Source organism: Amblyomma americanum, chromosome 8 (genome assembly GCF_052857255.1).
Source record: "Amblyomma americanum isolate KBUSLIRL-KWMA chromosome 8, ASM5285725v1, whole genome shotgun sequence".
Taxonomy (NCBI): Eukaryota; Metazoa; Arthropoda; class Arachnida; order Ixodida; family Ixodidae; genus Amblyomma; species Amblyomma americanum.
The window spans coordinates 69,416,585-69,435,922 of NC_135504.1; the positions used below are offsets into that span (position 1 = coordinate 69,416,585).

Here is a 19,338-nt window from a genome sequence, read left to right on the forward strand (position 1 = left end):
AATGCACCGGCCAGCGCCACCGAGGAATCGCCAAGCCCTGGAAGGAAAAAGCATCACACTTTGACATGGCGCACGCAAAGCTATGCATAGCAGCGGCCCTTATGGTCGCGGTAACCTGGGCAAAGGCGCTACCAGCATCAAACAGGACGGCACCTGTCGACTACACGGGGTAAGTTCTGGCCGAATTCTGTGAATATTGTTTGGGCAAAGTAATGACACGCCTTCGGTCGCGACTGCAATTTTTCATCAAGCTGTGCCAGAACGCGAAACCAGTTGTTATGCTATTGAATTCCGCTTAAAGTCCAGGATCCAGCAGGACTCAACAAATTCTTTACGTTGATGGTAAGTACACTGTCACAAACGCTCTAAACGTTGGGAAACTCTGATGGACTCTGATGGGATTGGTCGAACTTGAAAAATGCCTTTATTCTTTAGAACAGTACCGCGTATATTTAGAGCCCTTTGCTTTTGCTTATTGATTTATTTTGGCATTTTTGAGATAACAATGTTACAAATAGCTGTGACTTCAAGTTTTGGTTCAAAGCGGACTGTTATGCAGTTTTTCATAACTTTTCAAAACTCATAACTTCCTGGCAATTTTTCCAGCGAGAACAATATAGAGTTTGATTATGCTTTTAACAAAGTAAGTTCTGATTATCTTTCATGTTTTGTTAAACAATGCACAGAGTTTTTTTTTCTAATGTATTCAAATTTTCCTCCCTCGAAATAAAATCTCCGTTGGCATCGCATCCGCGTTTGTTCTGCTAGTGCCGTGTTTGTATCTTGCGGAGACATTCAACACCACAGCAGCCGTTTTAAGCGTAGAAGGCTCTTGCAAAACAGCGTCGTTACCATGTGTAGCGCTTAGAACAATGATCCAAAGAATGCGTCCCGTCCGTACATGCATTCTTGAATAGCGATTTTAAAAAGAATATTTTGAATTGCCCCGAAGATAAAGCAACGTCGGGCATAAGGAGCGTTAAGAGGTTTTCAGTTCATCAAAAATTAAACGAAATAGCGATCTAGATTAAGTAAAAGGCTTTCGCTAGCTTTGCGCACTTGCGATTTTTTTTTCTCTTCAAAGTGCATATTCGGTCCGAAATTGAGTTTACCGCAACTTCAAAAAAATGTGCTCAATGGTCAAGGATCGAATGAACCCGGTCTTTACTCAGCAACCAAGAACCCTGCATGTAATTGTTACAGACGAAAGTTTTTTTTTTTTTTAGTGTTGAGTCGTCCTCCGATTCATCTCTTTTGTATCGAGGTTTTAATTCGGCAGCCATTCGCTAGACAAACCATTTTATGTCGTGATTGCATCTTCAGAGAGGCCTCATGTGCCACGGTTAAAAGGTTCGGTTAGGTTTTGAGGGGTTTAACGTCCCAAAGCGACTCAGGCTATGAGATACGGCGTAGTGCAGGGCTCCGGAAATATCGACCACTTGGGGATCTTTAACATACACGGACATCGCACAGAACACGGGCCTCTAGAATATGGCCTCCTTCGAAATTCGACCGCCGCGGTCGAGATCGTACCCGCGTCTTTCGGGACAGCAGCCGAGCGCCGTAACCACTCAGCCACCGCGCTGGCACGGTTAAAAGGGTATGCGATATGCGCTGCCAGCCATTACCGTAGGTAATGGTGAGTGGTTTGTTGAAAGTGTGCACCGGTTACTAAATTCCTAGAATAAACAACAGTTGTTCATGTTGAATCTTTAATAAATGTGGCTCAGAAGGCTAACTTCTCTAAGCCGCTGCATCAGAAGTGAGGTAGGCTAATTCTTCTTTCTGTGGTCTGAGTCACGTGATGCCCGGCCATCCACTCCAGGACAAAGTTGATATGAGAGCCGTTCAAGATTTCGTGCGTTGAATAACAAGCGAAAAATTTTGCGGCGAGGTTTTAACGATCAATCATACATCGAGAACACAGAGGTTCAGAAAACCTGGATGTTTCATGCCAGTAGACTCGACGTCGCTCGTTTTTCGGCATAAGGGGAGTAGAGGAAAAACTCGCAGAACATTCCTTTGGTTTCCAACGATGCTCATTAACCTTAACGTTTAATGATCATCTCAAAGAGCGTTCTATTTTTTGGCCGATTCTTTCGTCGATTGCTCCCCATCCCTATACGGTTGTCTGTATGGAACGTCTGTGTTTCTTAAGAAGTTGATGTCAGCACGCTACATAGAAGCGATTGTGTCTCCCATTTACTACTGCCTCTTCATTGTCCTTCAGTGCATTATGGTGAGAAGTGCACAGACATAGCAGGTTAAGCTTGAAAATAGCCGGAGGACATAACACAGGAGAAGAGATACCTACAGGACAAGGCTCTCCTGTGCCTGTGCCAGCCTTTTTCTGCGCGTATCTCTTCTCCTGTGTTTTCTCTGCAGGTTCGTTTTAAGATGAACCAGTACCAACCCGCCTATGTCGTCAGATTAGCTGACATTCATAGCATCTTAAGTTCGGTAACTGCACTCATTCACTTCCAGCTGCTAAACCGCATCCCCTGCAGTGCAAAACATTAACTCAATTCTGCTCTTTCGTTGTTCGCAGGCATCGGCTCGTCACTGTAGCTCCCACAACAGCGGCTCATGTTAGCCTCTTATCGCACTTGCAGGACCGCTTCAAGGTGAGTGAGATAAAGGGTACAGTGCCACCGTATTGGCTTGTGCGGTGAACAATGCCACGGTGACGTCATCGAGGGCGGATCAATGGCTGGAAGCGTCAGCTTTTTCTTTTGCTTTGTTTTCTTCACTGCCACTTTCATTACGCATGCAAGAGACAGAAATGATCTTCACAAAACCCAATATAAACTGCACAGCTGCTTTTCAATTATGTACGACGTTCCAGTAATCCCTCCTGCAATCGAGGAAGTACATTAAAGTTTCTCACTAGGATGCGCTTTGGTGCCAGAACTTTTTTTTTAAACATTTACTAATTACTGTATCAAAAAGCAAAAAATCAACCAATCTGGCACACGCTGGGAATGGTCCGTAAATTACTGACTACACATGCAGATGAGTGGAAATGTTTGAAATATTCTCTTCGATTACACAATTTAGCATCCTCAGCCCATTCTGCATGGCGCAAAAATACCGACACTACCTAATACTTCTCTTCTTGGATTTTCAAAAACGCGACATCAACACAAGCACCATTCTAGTGCCGTGCTTCAGAAACATGTCTATGAATACTGCGTGAATGTATTTAGGCGCGTAAAAGTAGTATACACATTAGGCCTGACATTATGTCGAAGGTGTTCTGCAATGCCCACGTTGCTCTGCGTAGTGCCGTGAGCATAATAGGAGAATAAAAATATGTGTGAGGCAGAGAAACCTGCTCGGTTGAAAACTGTTGACAAGGTAAAAAAGCTCTCGACGACTTCCAAAGCATTTTTTACTACTCCTGAAAAGAAAGCCTTCCACGGTTGACTTAAATTCTTCAACTGTGCACGGCCTTCCGCCTGCCTCCCACACACCGATTTTGGTAGCTATATACTGACAGAGCTGTCGCACTTCCGCCGCAGCAGACAGGACAGCGAATCAAAGTGGAATAGCGGCGGCAGGAGTGCGGAATGGTTGAAAGCTGTGAAATCAGACAGATCTCAGCATGTGCCTGATTTTCAACATCCTCATCAGCCTGACTGCGACAACTGCAAGGCACAGGCCTCACCCTGTCCTTCGACAGTTAACCTTGTATTTCGACAGTCGCGGCCACCTTATCCCTGCGAGTGTCTTCATCTCTTCCGCCCACTTAACATTTTGCCGCCCCCTGCTACGCTTGCCTTCTCTTGGAATCCACTCCGTTACCCATAAGGACAAGCTGTTATCTTGGCATCGCAGTACATGCCCTGCCGAAGCCCATTTCTTTCTCTTGATTTCGACTAGGATGTCATCAACCCGCGTTTGTTCCCTCACCCACTCTGGCCGCTTCCGGTCTCTTAACGTTACACCTATCATTTTCCTTTCCATAGCTCGCTGTGCTGTCCTTGACTTAAGCTGAACCCTTTTCGTTAGCCTCCACGTTTCTGCCCCGTTGGGGAGTACCTGTAGGATACAGCTGTTATATCCTTTTCTCTTAAGGGATATTGGTAAACTGCCATTCATAATCTGAGCGAACCTGCCATATGCCATACACTCCATTCTTATTCTTATATAGTTATATCACTTTCGTGATCCGGATCTGCGGTAACTACGTGACCTGGGCATACGTGTTCTCTGAGCAGTTCCAGCACCTCGCTAATAACTGTGAACTGCTCTTATCTTCCGTGAATATTGAGCATTACTTTTTTGTTTTGCATGCTAATTTTTAGATCCACCGTTCTGCTCGACCTAAATCATTGATCATGCCTCTGCTTAAGTCATTCATCGTGCCTTGCATTTACCCCCTGAGTGACTGACCAAGGCAATGTCATGAGCGAATCGCAGATTATTTAGGTATTCTCCGTTAACTCTTATCCCCAACTGTTCCTCATCCAGGCCCCAGAACACCTGCAGTAAGCAGGCGGTGAATAGCGTTTGCAAGTAGTAGTGTCCCTGCATGACACCGTTACTTTTGGGATTTTATTCCTGCCTTTATAAAGGATTATTGTGGTTGTGCAGCTGTTATTTATATCATGCAGTATTTTTACATAAGGCTCTTCTATATATACACCTACTCTGCGATACCTGCCTGACTGCTGAGGTTTCGATCACGTCAAATGTTTTCGCGTAACGTTTCAAGGCTTTTACAGATGTGTGCTTTTAATTGAACCAAATAACGTGTTATTTTTATCTGAGTATTGCAGCGAAACCCGCACACGTCCCAACGTTTCGTGTGTGTCGGAGGCAGGGAAGCCAAACTCACATGACTGGAATGCTTAGTGACATTGTAGGAAATAATGGTGTAGACGATGTGCTGTCAATTGATGCACAGTCCTGAAAGCAGTGAGGCATTTATATCAGGTAAACACTCAAACTCCCAATTCTGGACGCAAGCATTTTTGTGCGGCGTTTATGAACGCAATTTCTTCACACGATGTAAGATTTCACTTTAATAATGAATATATCCGCAGATCACATGTCGGCAATCTTATATTTTTTGTTTCTATTAATGGTTTTGCTATCGTCAAAAGCGTTCCCTATTTATTTTCTAAGGCAGACGTAATTTTCCAATGTGACAGATGGAAACAATTTAAAAGAAAGATTTTGCCATATATCAGAAGAATAAACTATCACGTTCAATATTTCCATAAGAGTGTCTTAACTTTTTCTATGTTCAAAACTTTCGTCCGAGAATGTTGCACATGTACAACTGAAGATGACAGACCACTGTGATCAAACGTCTGCATCATCGTCAGGTGGCCATGTTTAACTTGTTCCCTGCAGGTCGATGTGTGGCAGGAGCCTAACCGCTTCGGAGCGCCTGCACTGCTAAGACTGAGACCCGAAGTCGCCGATGAATTCGTGGCAAGCGCATCGAGCTCGGGAATGTCCGTCACCACGACCTGCTCGGACGTGCAAGAGTAAGTCATTCTATGCTATTTCTACCACAATAAAACATGTGTTGTTTTATTTTCATGTATTTCAATAGCTCTACATAAATAGCGCACTTTTTCCGAAGGTGTTTAACCGAACGTATCACACCAAATTATAAGTCTGAGATAGTAGGAAAGAAAATATTAGGACAAATTCCGAGAACAAGCAGGTCTTTGTCACTATTTCTTTAAGTATGTGCAAAACAGTGAAAGGTGGCACATCCATTTAAGAAGATATAATTAGCGCGCATTTAAAATTACTGACGAATGATATCTTTTGGGTCTCCAAGAGTAATGAAACTGGGAAGAAATACACAGGCGCAAGCTACATATTGAATACTGTTTCATCATAGGGCAATGCCGCAGTAAGAGAAATAAATTTTAGGCTGCATAATCGTTTGACCTAGGTTTTGCAGCTAGTTACCTAACCGCAGACCTGTTCCTTACTCACGGTTAGAACTTTTACGTTGCTCTGATATGCATCCGCAAGCACAAAGCAAATACGTTCAAACTTTTTATAAACTCACTTTATCACACTTAATATGCCAGGAATTACAGCCTGCACCAATATGATGTAGAAAGTATCACTAGCAGATGTGAAAACTCTCGACACTTGCCAATCTATTGGTTACTATATAGACGTACTTGTCACCCAGAGTGTAAAAGATGTCTGCTAATTATGACAGTGGATGCAGCTATTATGAGTAACTGTTTCAGCAGTAATACTGTTAGAGCTAAGGGAAGAGCCACCTTTTTCGCTGTTTCATTGAAGAAAAATGTTCACCAGAAGCCAACCGCTAAAAGCAGCCTTCCCGTTGTTTCGCTGCCTTTCTCAACTTTGCCAAGGCAGTGTAAAAAGGTAATGCACCTATTAGACAAAACAAGCACAGGCTCGGATAGATGAAAAAAATGCGGCAAATAAAGATACTAGGATCAAGTACAAGAAGCAAAACCAAGAGCAATCCGCTCCGGCAATGGCTTCCGAGAGCAACACAGATGTGTCGCATTTACTGGCGGCACATAACTTTAAGGTATCGACTTTATGCTGCCTGTTCCACTATTGTATGTGCGCTTAATAAAAGATCGCTTTATGTTGCCATTAAAGAAGCGTTTCGATACTCTTTGTGTCACCGACCAAACAACTCATGCCCTTATTCATAAGGTCCTACATTTAACGCACGGTTTCAAGAAAGATGAATACTTAAAATCTCTTTTAACTTGTTTAATTTGCTTCTTCAATGCCACGTTTACTGTTATTGATACAGTTGACATTGACGAAGGTGATTCTGATGCTGTTGATAAAACAACCTTATGAGGATGGCATATTGGCTGTGATTTACAATGACCAAGCCTAGAATTTCAACTACCCAATGCCGCACACACACGCACACTGAGATCATTGTATAGGTCCGTTGGATTCTTACAACACAGACTACCGTTTGCTGCATGTATTAATAATGCTCCTTCGTTTCAGGCTAATCGACAACGAGCGCAAAGAGATTCGCTTCACCACCTATTCTACGGAGAAGTCACGCTTTGACAGATACCTGACATTTGAAGAGGTACATTGGAGGCCTGCCGGGTCGTTTCTTTTTTTTTTCACGAGTTAATGATTTTCTCTTAGCCTCTGTGAGGTAGTTAACAAATTTTCTGGTGACGAAAACAAAATCCCACACTTCAATACAACCCTCTCTTAAAGGTTGCGTAAAGGGAACAAACAAAGAATATTGATTATTTGTGTTACTTCTGGGAAGCTTTTTCTTTACGCACCTTATTTAGCCCCATAATATAATTTACATCCTATGTGACTAGTGTGCGTCCAGCACTTTGCACGAAAGCTGTTACACTTTTTCGTGAGTTATTTCTATTTTTCCAGCACGTAGCATTACAGCAGTCCCAACTCTAAATTTTAATTTTGTATATTTATATCAATAGCGGTCTCTTCGTTTGTGTTGGTTAAAAGAGTTATTTTCTCGTGCCATCAGCAGCCAGCTAGCTTCCAGCTCAATTCAACTGCCCCTCAAACGACCGGTGTCTTCTATGAGAATGGTAGGGCATTTATAAAAGAATGTCTATAATCCTTCACAGCTGAACGACGCCTTGAAGGACTACGCAAAGAGCTACGACCACGTGACGTTCACGTCCATCGGCAGGTCGTACGAAGGACGGGATCTCATCGGTGTTCACGTAAGTTACACGTGTTACCAGGCTTCAGGCTTTGCTTGAGATTCCTCCTAGATTTGGAGGTATTGCAAATAATACTTATTTCTTCGCTTAGTATATTAAAGAAGTGAGAAATTTTCTTCCTTTGTGCTGTCCCGTACGATGCACGTTGTATTCCTAACCGAAATTGAAAACTAATCACAAGGTTTTCCACGGCGCCTGAGCCAATAAATGCGGCGTGTTACAGCCACAGACGTCCATTACTTTCCCATTTAACAGTAGACACTTCACTTTGTGCAAAGCCAGTATACCCGTCTATATGCCAGCCTAAGAATCTTTATGTTAGACTTAAAATGTTACCCTACGTAAGGTCAATTAAATGCATTTCGATGATCCTTCTTTCTGTTTCCCTGCAGATCAAGGCGAAGGATAACTTGCCCATCGTCTTCATGGAGTGCGGAATCCACGCCAGGGAATGGATCGCTCACTCCGCCTGTCTCTACTTCATCGACCAGGCAAGGACAATAGCAACAGATGAAGAAACTGCAGAAATAGGCATATAATATATCAATATCTGTGCTAGTTCACACTGGCGACTTTCGTTACGGATCGTCAATCTCGATTAGCGAAGAACCGTTCTTAGGAAAGCAATTGATCGCTCTCGGGGCGGGATTCTTTCAAAACTGAAAGGCATCACGCAGTCACATAAGTACATGTGATAAGTGATGTAGATATCTAAATCACATATCTGTGCTTTGTCTGACTTTGAGTTTCAACTCAGGAGGCAGACTTTCAAAAAATAGTTATTTCATTCTCTGATGATTCGCGTCCGCATGTTTGGCCAGACGACGAGGCCAGCTACCATCTAGAAGACGTGAAGACGTCAAAGTCCGTTAAATTGCTCTAGAACTAAACAAACCTAACTGTGATGTTTCTAGTCACTAACGCGATTGACTTCAGTCCGCAATGCGCGCATGACAGAGATACCACGTGGGACGAATCTCTTTGCTGAGCTACAGAAACTGAGAATGAGCCGCGCTAGTTAATGCCTCAAGCGTTTCTGCATTGCCCCTGGTCGCGCTGGAAACAATTTTCCTTTCCCGCTCGGTTGAGTTAAAATTTTCTTTTTTTCCCAAGGCTCCGTTTGCAAAAATATAACGCAGGAAGAGATATTTCTGCCGAAGAAGGTCCCTCTAACACTTCCCTTGCGCGTCTCCCTCTCAGTTTACCTTTGTTTTCAGTAATACAGAGTGTGGTGTTTAATTACAGTTGGCTAAGATAATAACACATCGGAAAAAAAACTGGCTGCGGCGAGTTTAAGTTGAAACTCTCATAATTACCCTAAATCCTAGCCTTGTTTTTCGCGAAATGAAAGTTTACCGTTTAGAGAGGTGCTTCTGAGCAAGTGCCTCATCGATATTTCAACTTTTTTAGCATCCTTGTACAGTAATACCGATAATGTATATATCAGTGAAAAACCCCGTCAACGTTTCCTGCTTTTCCTTGAACAGCTGGCCACGAACTACGAGGATGACAAGGTGGTGCGTGGTCTTGTGGAGAAGTACGAGTTGCGCATCCACCCGGTCGTCAACCCCGACGGCTACGTGTACTCGCACACCGCGGTGAGTAACCACCCGTGCAGGTACGGAAGACCACTGGGCCACGCCGGCCATCTGCGAGTTACGTGGAAAACAAAGGAGACAGGGTTTTTTCTTGAACTAAGTGGGCTTGTGCCCGTGGTATCTGAAATTTGACTAAAAGGAACAAACACTTTCAAGATGAGAGCGTGCTTACTAGCACTTTGTGTCTCTTATTAAGTCCGCAAGGTCGCGCTTCAGTGTACGTTCGTATCAAAGTGCAGATCTAGCATCATGAGGTGGCACTTGCACTACGAAAAAATGGACTTTAATTCCGGCTTTAACATCCAGGAAGATATGGAGGGGATGGCCGATCAATACGAATGTACGCCAAATAGAGCAACCAAGATCACTTGGTTCCGGAAGTCATCTGGATTCATTGCTCTTAGCAACGGCGATGCTCTAGAGACTCCAGTTCCGCGACTTGCTTACGCAGAGCGCGCGAGCACTTGCGGAAACTAGGAAGCGGCAAGAAGCAGAGGCTCCTAAAAAATCAGACTTCGCATGTGCTTGATGACACAGTGGTCTCGCCCGACGTCAGAAAAATTACGTATAGGCCTCTCTTGTCTTAATTCTGTGAACTAAACTGCTTCATGAAACAAGCCTACAACTTCCTTTACCCTGAATAACTTCGCTGCAGTTCAAAATTAGAGTACGACAGGACAGTTAGGAGCAAGGCCACACACATAGGAATCAAAGTCGAGTTTAGAACGCTTTCGCTTACAATAATAATAATAATTGGTTTTGGGGGGAAAGGAAATGGCGCAGTATCTGTCTCATATATCGTTGGACACCTGAACCGCGCCGTAAGGGAAGGGTAAAGGAGGGAGTGAAAGAAGAAAGGAAGAGAGAGGTGCCGTAGTGGAGGGCTCCGGAATAATTTCGACCAAGATTTTATTTTTCACACGGTTTGTGAAAGGTACCTAATATGCTTGGCTGATTCAAATACACTTGTGTTCACACAAAATTTTCAAAATATTTTTAAAGAGAATTGCAAGATGGGCTTTTCCCTAAATAATAGACACGAGAAAATAGGGGGTATCCTGCACAGACCGATGTAGCCTTGGACAAGCAGGCTCTCCGCAAAACTGTAGCACGCAGAGGTTTTCCAACTGAAAAAAACAAAAGGCGCGAACCAGGAAGCAAAATCTATACTTCCTGAGCTGAAGTTTTCACGATAGCTACGCTCCAACAAATTGTAACGTTAGAGGAAGTTAAAAGGAAGCGAATTTTGAGAGAAAACTTTGAAGTCTGCTTCTTTCAGGTAGGTTTGGCCAGTCTCCTGCCATTTTAGAAGAAGGCCAGAAACCGTGAATGAAATTGGACCTGATGACCAGGACAACGGAAATTATGTCTCCGGTTTTGCGGTCAGCTCGAAAGAAATGGCTGCGGTTTAGCTCTCGTTAAACCTGGAGTGACGCGATAGCTACATCTGGCCCAGTGGAACTAGCTCAATGGAATTTCAAAGTCAGTCTTTCGCCGCTCCGTTGTTGTTGTTGTTAGCTTATTGCTGGGCGTTCCTTCTTCATCTTCGTTCCACATAACAAGGCGCATGCGCACAGCTGTTAGAGCTGTTGCGCGCCGCGCCGCCGGCAGCAGCTGCTGCTCCGCATCACGTGATAAACCCACGTGACCGAACACGTGACCAACGGAGCCGCCACGGAGCTCAAGTGGTGCCACGCTGAAGGGTCGAAGAGTTGGCGTAGTGTAGCTATCGCTACAAAAGAAATATGCTTTTTTTATTTTAGCACGTATTACCTACTACCACTCGGGAAAACGAGCGATTCGCACAGAAGGCTGTCTCAGCAAAGGTAGGGTCTAACACCATTTTACAGAAACCTGCGCCCCCGCACATTTTCTAACAAAGCTTTACAGGACTCAGCAACATAGAGGAAGATTACAGGAGGCGAAAACAACATTTGAAAGATTTATGGTTTATGGGGGATTTAACGTCCCAAAGCGACTCAGGCTATCAGGGACGCCGTAGTAAAGGGCTTCGGAAATTTCGACCACCTGGGGTTCTTTTACGTGCACTGACATCGCGCAGCACACGGGCCTCTAGAATTTCACCTCCATCGAAATTCGACTGCCGCGGCCAGGATCGAATTCGCGTCTTTCGGGCCGGCAGCCGAGAGCCATAACCACTCAGCCACCGCGGCGGCTCCAGATTTGAAAGAGTACATAGAAAGCTGGACACATAACAGGACGCTGATCACAGGGTAGCTTACAAGAAAACGAAACACAGCTCACAGCGGCCCCTGATATATCGCCTTTTCTATCCCACTCAACGACCGGCTTTCTCCTAAGGTTTCTAAATATCTCAGTGCTCCAGTGCAAATGCTTAAGTCTCCAGACGCTATGCACGCTTATTCAAGTATTTTTCTATAGCGGTATAAATTTATATACGGGCTAATAAACCAGAGAATGGAGTGCTTTCAGGCCACTTGTGATCGTAAACTGCACGTATGCCTTTTACACAATTGTCGTTTAACAAACATGCAGAATCACGGCAGCATCAAGTTACAAAATTCTGCTTTATCTACTTTTTGGGGGGGAAGGGGGGAGGGGAGGCGCTGTTAAAACAAGAGAAAAGAATAAATATAGGGTACAAAAAAGGCGAATAATTTTTATTTTCAATTTGCAGGATCGTCTTTGGAGGAAGACACGTTCAAAGAGCCGGTTGAGTACCGAGTGCATCGGGGCAGACGGCAACCGAAACTTCGAGACTGCCAAATTTTGCCGTAAGTAATGCTTCATTCTATTTTATCCACTAAAATAGTCTTCGGAAAGCTCCTAACAAATCAAGTTTATGTAATTTCATAAACAAAACCTTAAGAAAGACACGATACGCATGAAACGCGTTCTTTTCGATATCCTTATTCCCTGCTAAGGCGAGATGTGATCAACTTGCACGCAACAGTCATTTTAACAAACACCCGGTATACTTATAGACTACAAGCTTAAAAACATAAACGTGCGTCGTTTCCACTGGGGACCAGTCTTCTTCAGGGTCTGAAGAAGACTGGTATACTAGTATTCTGCAGAACTGGCGCAAGCATTGACGTCTCACTCACACGTGTCGTGCAGAGACAAAGGCCACCGACGACCCCTGCAAAGAAACGTACTGCGGCGACAGCGCCTTCTCGGAGCCCGAAACCCGCGCCATCAGGGACGCCGTGATGGACATCAAGGACCGCACTGAGTTCTACTTTTCGGTGCACAGCTTCGGCCTACTCTGGTTGTTCCCGAACGCCCACAGCCTGCCTCCAGTTCAGAATAACGACGTCCTGGTGAGTTGTCTGTTAACAACTGCTTTACAGGGGGAAAAAATTGACCTGATGGTCGGAAACTTATTGCGAAAGAGATGCACCAGTATTTTTATTAGCCTTTGATGATTGCTTTGATGCTTCTCCTGTAGTAAATCTTTCTCAATACCGAGGCTTCATATACACGAAATCATTGCTCTGGATAGCAAAGTTTCTCGGAGGTGGCTGCTACAGTCGCTGGAGAGAAGCACTATTGAAGGGTGAAGGTGAGGTGGGTGGTTGGCTGAGCAGCTAAGTTGTGGTACTTCTGCAGAGTATTGCTCTGGATAGCAAAGTTTCTCGGAGGTGGCTGCTACAGTCGCTGGAGAGAAGCACTATTGAAGGGTGAAGGTGAGGTGGGTGGTTGGCTGAGCAGCTAAGTTGTGGTACTTCTGCAGAGTGTCTATGGGGTGGTACTTCTGCAGAGCACATACCCAACTGTCCTTGGGTATTAAGGCAATTTTTTAATATATTTTCAGATTTCACTGTAACAATGAATATATCCGCAGATCTCCCGTCCGGCAGGCTTGCAGTCTTAACTGCCCCGTGCATGCGTTTTCAAAAATTATAGAAGAAAGATTTTGCTAACCGTCGGAAGAATGGACTATTACCTTCAATATTTCTATAACAGTGTATACCTTCCAATATTTCAATACTCAAAATTTTTATCCGAAAACGTTGGTCATGACTGCCTTTCTCACCACGGCTTTCAACTGTATTTCGCTCTTTGTTTTACACTTCAAAGCAGAGGGTGCTTCTAATGGATGCGCTCCTTGTCCAGAAGGGAGGTAGGTTCGGTTGTGGTAGGTGTCGCGTCTAGAGTGCAGAGCTGGGTTCGAGATGGCCGGCTGGTGGCCCGTGTGGAGTGTGGGGGATTCACTCCCAGAGGATTCAGACGAAGGACATCAGCATTTTCTCAAAGTGCCACTCAGCCACCCATATTGCCCTAAATGCACTGTATCTTCATAACTTTAGCCAGATAATTTAGTCGTGCCATGAGCGATGGAATGAAGCTGTACATACCTTGCGGTCTCCAAGGAAAAAGATTTCCCGAAAAGGAAAGCAAGGCTAAGGTCCGAGCACAGATGTAAAACTGAACCAAGCCATTGTTCAGTAACAGCAGCAGCATCGCTCCGCAAAGTGTTATTACTCCCCTGTCTCGTAACTTTTTTTTATAAGCGCAATTTTTCCCCATCCCGACGTTACCAAATATTCTTTGTATTCGAAGTTTAGGAAGCCCGCAAAACGTGGCTTCATTGTGTCTTTGCACTCCATCATTATTCAGTAGAGGTTGTAGTGATGATTCTTGTGAGGTGGAGAAAGCTACTTATATTTTCTTAAAAAAGATGGCGTTTTATGGTTTTCGGATGGCAAATTGTTCACCACTCTTTATATCCACAAGGGATTTCATTTGACAGAGAAGCTTGGTGCGAACCTATCAATACATGCTTGTTGTGCCCTTCACTGCATTCTAGAGTTTAAGAGTGAAAGCACTACCCCACGAGGACAAAGCGACTCACCGGTTCGTGTGAAGCTCGACCTTGAGGATGAACTTGGCTGAACCATAAATAAATGAAAAAAATAATGCTGCGACTGGCATTCGAACCCGCAGCGCAACAAACAGATCTTCGCTGGCCACTGCACGACAGCACTGTGCTATCGCCGTAGCAGGTCACGCGTCGTGTTAAACTGCAACACTCCTCGCGCTGAGCATTGCACGTCGTCGCCTTCATTATTTATTTACTTATCTGCGACCCTAAAGTTGCCACATGGCATAAAATGTGTTGCCAGCCAGGAACGTTATGAAATGTTACAAAAAAGCATGAAGCCCGATTATGTGTAAAAAAATAACATAGCCTTCGCTCGTAAATGTCTTTCGTCAGCAAGAAGTGAAATTATTGGAAGACCAGCCTGCCTCTTGAAGAACAGGAGCGCGCACCAGCGAAGTTCGTGGGCATGTCCACAGTAAGTGGTGCACAGTGGTGTCGAAGCTGGTGCTTCGCAGTGAAGGCATTTTTCGCTGCAGGAATGTACTCACTTTGCCACTGGTTGCGAACTGCAGGCGTAAGGGCCATTCCGACCCGGAGCCGCCTAAGAGAGACCTAACCACCCGTGATAGATTGGGGGAAGGGGTAGGTACGCGGAGGAATGAGAGCACGTGTACGCTGTGTGAAAGAGGCTGAAGATGCTAAAGGCGTCAGAAGTGGATCCGGTGGCAAAGAGGCAGGGGGAGTTTGTGGTACGTCTGCTAAACGAGAAAGCATGCCAGCTGCAATGTTATGGACATCTGTGCTAGCCTAAACCAAGTGGATGAGTACATTCATCGGGCAGGATTGACAAGCAGCTTGTATAGGCTGGGAAACCCGAAGGGTACCATGGACTTTCTTTAGATGCTCGAGAGCTTCTTGTGATTGAGTAAGTATGCGCACCCGGTTATAAAGAGGGTCGGCAGGTAAGGCTTGCAGTTCGAAGGCCAGAGATGACAATGTGCCGGTGCAGTAGGTTTGGCGCCTGTAGAGTTGAGGGTGTGTTGGGCTTATAAAAGCAGTTGATCCCCCCATGCAGTTACGGCGATGTCTGTGTAAAAGATTCAGCCATCATGTTTCGTACAAGCAGCTGGTGGTCATGGCGGAGAGGAGAACTCTGAATTCTTATGAGGAGCAGGCTTGTTTGAAGTAATGTGACAGTAGCCCCAAATGAGGAGATTGAGGCTAGAACGTGGAACGATAAGAAACTTGTTCACCAACTAATACTACCATAGAACTAACATCATCGCCAGACCTGCTGATGACCCGACAAAGCAGAACCATCAGCCAACCAGGCTAAACACATGCTTTCGCACGTCTACTCAGTTTTATCATGATCATCATCATCAGCAGCAGCAGCAACAGCAGCCTAGCTAGGTCCACTGCAGGGCAAATTCCGCTCGCATATCTCTTCAATTAACCCGGTCATTTACCAGCTGCGCCCCCCCCCCCCCCCGTATGCATGAAACTTTTTAATCTCAACTGTCTGCTATCTTCCACCCCCTGCCATACCTTTTTTCTCCATATGACACTGGTAGCATAATAACTACGATTTATTACACTTGCGCGTGTCAGAAGAATCACCAAAGCTCGCAATGACATGGGCTGCCATTATATTGCCTTCATTAATAGTTTCCATGCGGTCACCGCGGTGGCTCAGTGGTCAGGGCGCTCGGCTGCTGACCCGAAAGACGCGTGTTGGATCGAGACCGCAGCGGTCTAATTCTGATGGAGGCGAAATTCTACACGCCCGTCTACTGTACGATGGTGGTGAAAATTTCCCGAACCCTTCACTGCGGTTTCCCTGATAGTCTGAGTCGCTTTGTCACGTTAAACAGCCATAAACCAAAAAAACCAAACCAGTTTCCATGCATTTGCTATCCCTTGAATTAAGCAGTGTATCTAAAGACTGCACTAGTCTTGCCTATGTAATTACAGTAGGTTGCCTGAAAACAATAAAAGCGCTTTTTATTACACTTCCTTTGCATTCTAACTAAAACTACGATCCTTTTTCAGGCGAACATCTCACTGAAGGCGACGGAAGCCATTAAAAAGGTTCGGCACACGCAGTTCGACTTTGGATCTACATCGACGGTCCTATGTAAGTTCACCATTGCACGCCTCCTGTAAAAGTTCTTTTCCATCCATTTTTTTAAATATCTTTCTGCATTTTAGCTTTGGTCTGACCATAATGGCATTTGCATTTCTCAAATGAGATGTCAAACAACTTTCGTGGGTAGCACAAATTAAAATACACTTAAAAATAAGTTCCCGAAGCGCACATTCCAGATGATAAAACACACTGTTTTTTGAAAAGATTAAGCGTTTAGCGCAGCCCTCAGTGTCTAAAAGAGAGGATAAGACTCTGCCACTAAAGGTCGGAACTGTCAGGGACGGCGGTTTCCTTTTTAAGAGCGCTAGCTCTTATTAATCCCGTTTCTCGATTTGTTGGGGTCTGCTACGACCTCCATTCGGCATGAAATATTCTTTTCTATTTCCGAGTAATTCAAGATGGCGGCCCCCATAGTACATCGTTATAGCAACCCAATTGGTGATTGACTGACGACGTCGGTAGTTTATCGAATTGGTGATTGGTGAGGTCAATTTGTGACGTCATAATTACCTAGTCACGTGACTATGTTTCATCGCTTATAACTCAATTAATGACCTCTTCATACAACGAATTATATAATTTTAGGAATCTTCTAGATGAGTGGAACACGTCAGACATCAATGTTAACTAATGAAGTTAATATTTAGTTATGGTTAGGCTTAAACTTAATTGCTTACAATTAATCAACCGATGACATCATGATCTAACATACGGCATATTCGTAACGGGATCGGTAATTAAAATATGTTGGACACCAATATCATCTAATTAGGTTAATATTTAGTTATGGTTAGGCTTAACATGCCGGCCGCGACGCCAGCACTCGGCAGCTTACAAGTCGGTAGGCGCCTGCTCGCCTTGAGGTACGGAAAAGCATCCTAATCACGTGGTAATACATCGCATGGACGATAGATTGCGCTACCAAATAGCTACGCTCGTTACTTCAACGTCTTCCAGGCGGTGGGTGGTGGCATAATTTTTTTTTATTTTGCACTCTCAAAACGCAGTTTACCTCAATCAGGAAAGGGGTAGTTTCATTATCTCTGAGTCGTTTAGTCATGCTCTCATACCCCGTACGGCGCCGTACTGCAAGGTACTAAATAGTCTCGGCCATTGCTGCACGTCCCAGCATGTCAACGCTCGCAAAATCGCACTTGATAATCCTTTCTCGTCACCTACCTCCGTTTGCTTAATTTATGTGCGGCTCTTCGACGGCCGCTGCTGTTGTACTCACATTCGTGCGCTGCAGTTCGCTCCAACACTTTCTACAATCAATTGAGGGCAAAGATAAATTACAGGCACTGAGCAATCTTTCTATATAGACGCGAAGCGTCTGTTCTTTGTTTACCCCCAAGCTAGAGCACACACAAAAACATTCTTACGTTGCACACGGGTTTTCAACGTCCTTTAAGCACGCGCATCGTCCCTTTTCTACGCGTTCTGTGCGCTGTGAAAAGCGAAACACAGGTGGTAGCCCGGTTACCCCAAGGACAGAAAGTTTCGCAACATTCGCCTTCAAATTCAGGTTCATGTTCGCGTTTCTGCGACGGCGTTCCCCTGAGTCTGCCGGGAAATGGAGTTTATTTTACTTGTTGCGTTCCCTCAAGAGAAAAGTGTACAAAAGTGTACAACAGCTGTATCTTACCAACACTCCCCTACGGGGCAAAAACCTGGTTGCTCACGAAAAGGGTTCAGCTTAAGTTAAGGACAACACAGCGAGCCATGGAAAGAAAAATGATAGGTGTAACTTTAAGAGACCGGAGCGGGCAGAGTGGGTGAGGGAACAAACGTGTGTTAATGACATCCTAGTCGAAATCAAGAGGAAGAAATGGGCTTGGCCATGGCATGTGCTCCGAAGGCAGGATAACGGCTGGTCTTTAAGAGTAAAGGAGTAGATTCCAAGAGAAGGTGAGCGTAGCAGGTTGCAACCGAAATTTAGGCAGGCGGATGAGATTAGGAAGTTTGCACGGACAGGGTGGGAGCAGTTGGCAAATGGCAGGGTTAATTGGGTATACATGGGAGAGCCCTTTGCCCTGCGGTGGGTGCAGTCAGGCTGATGATGATGATGATGATGATGATGATGATGATGATGATGCGTAAAACCCGGGAACTGGAATATAACAATGTTGTCAGATTGGGGTATCAGAACCGAAGAACACTGATGATATGGTAATCGATATTCAAACACAGTTGAAATGCTGACTGTTCTACTTTGAATATGAAAGGCAAAATATTAACTCTTGTTTTTTTTAAACGTTTCAGATGAAGCAGGCGGGACGAGCATGGATTGGGCCTACGACCATGCTGGTATCAAGAAAGCATTCACCATGGAGCTGGAACCGTCGTATCGAGTGCCCGATTGGAAGAAGGGATTCATGCTCCCGCCGAGGGAAATCCCGAAGGCCGTTGAGGAAGCATGGGAAGGCCTTAAGGCAGCCGTCGCGTAAAGGCGAAGCTGCTAAACCTCGCCACATGACGTTTCGCAAAACCCTCTTGGTGGGCTGCTCACCCTCCATCGTGATTATCTGAAGATCCGAAGATCACGTTAGAGCAGCTCTAATAAACCAACAGATACTCACTATTCGATCCGCACTTACGGTCATCATGAACCTTGTGATTGCAATAAAGTATCCACGTGTCCTGGAAAATGTCGGGATTTGTGTGCAATCATTTCTCGAATGTAAATTCCGTAATAGTTTACCCAGATCAACTTCACCAAATAAAGCTTACAGCAAAAACGGTGTTTTACTTTCGCTTCATGAAATTCCTAACATGTCATTTGCACGATAAACCTGACCACTGGCTGAAACCAGCCATGGAGTCCGAAAGGCCACTGCATTGTTGCATGCCAGACATTCCGGGTGGTAAGTATACCAATATACCCTAATGTGACGGCGATAGCCTCAGCACCGATGCTCTGCATGAGTTAGTGCATAGAAAATCTTGCGCTTTTGCACTCTCTTCCTTTGGGTGGCGTTTCTTGTATGGCTGATCTCTGAATTTCCAAATGAACACAGATACTCCCGATACTCTTTGTTTAATTTGGTTGTCGTAAGGTTTATCTCTGAATTTCCAAACGAGTAC

At 44.7% G+C, this 19,338-nt stretch overlaps 1 protein-coding gene across 1 annotated transcript; it reads left to right on the plus strand.

Moving 5' to 3' along the window:
• The first annotated feature begins 11 nt into the window (after positions 1-11).
• LOC144101870 (zinc carboxypeptidase-like) lies at positions 12-18,902 on the plus strand. Its single transcript, XM_077635091.1, has 11 exons — positions 12-169; positions 2,549-2,624; positions 5,362-5,498; positions 6,985-7,072; positions 7,599-7,697; positions 8,090-8,188; positions 9,185-9,295; positions 11,955-12,051; positions 12,398-12,600; positions 16,158-16,242; positions 18,517-18,902. Exons 1-11 carry the CDS (start codon positions 66-68, stop codon positions 18,699-18,701), a joined length of 1,284 nt encoding a protein of 427 aa, XP_077491217.1. The 5' UTR covers positions 12-65; the 3' UTR covers positions 18,702-18,902.
• Positions 18,903-19,338: the final 436 nt, after the last annotated feature.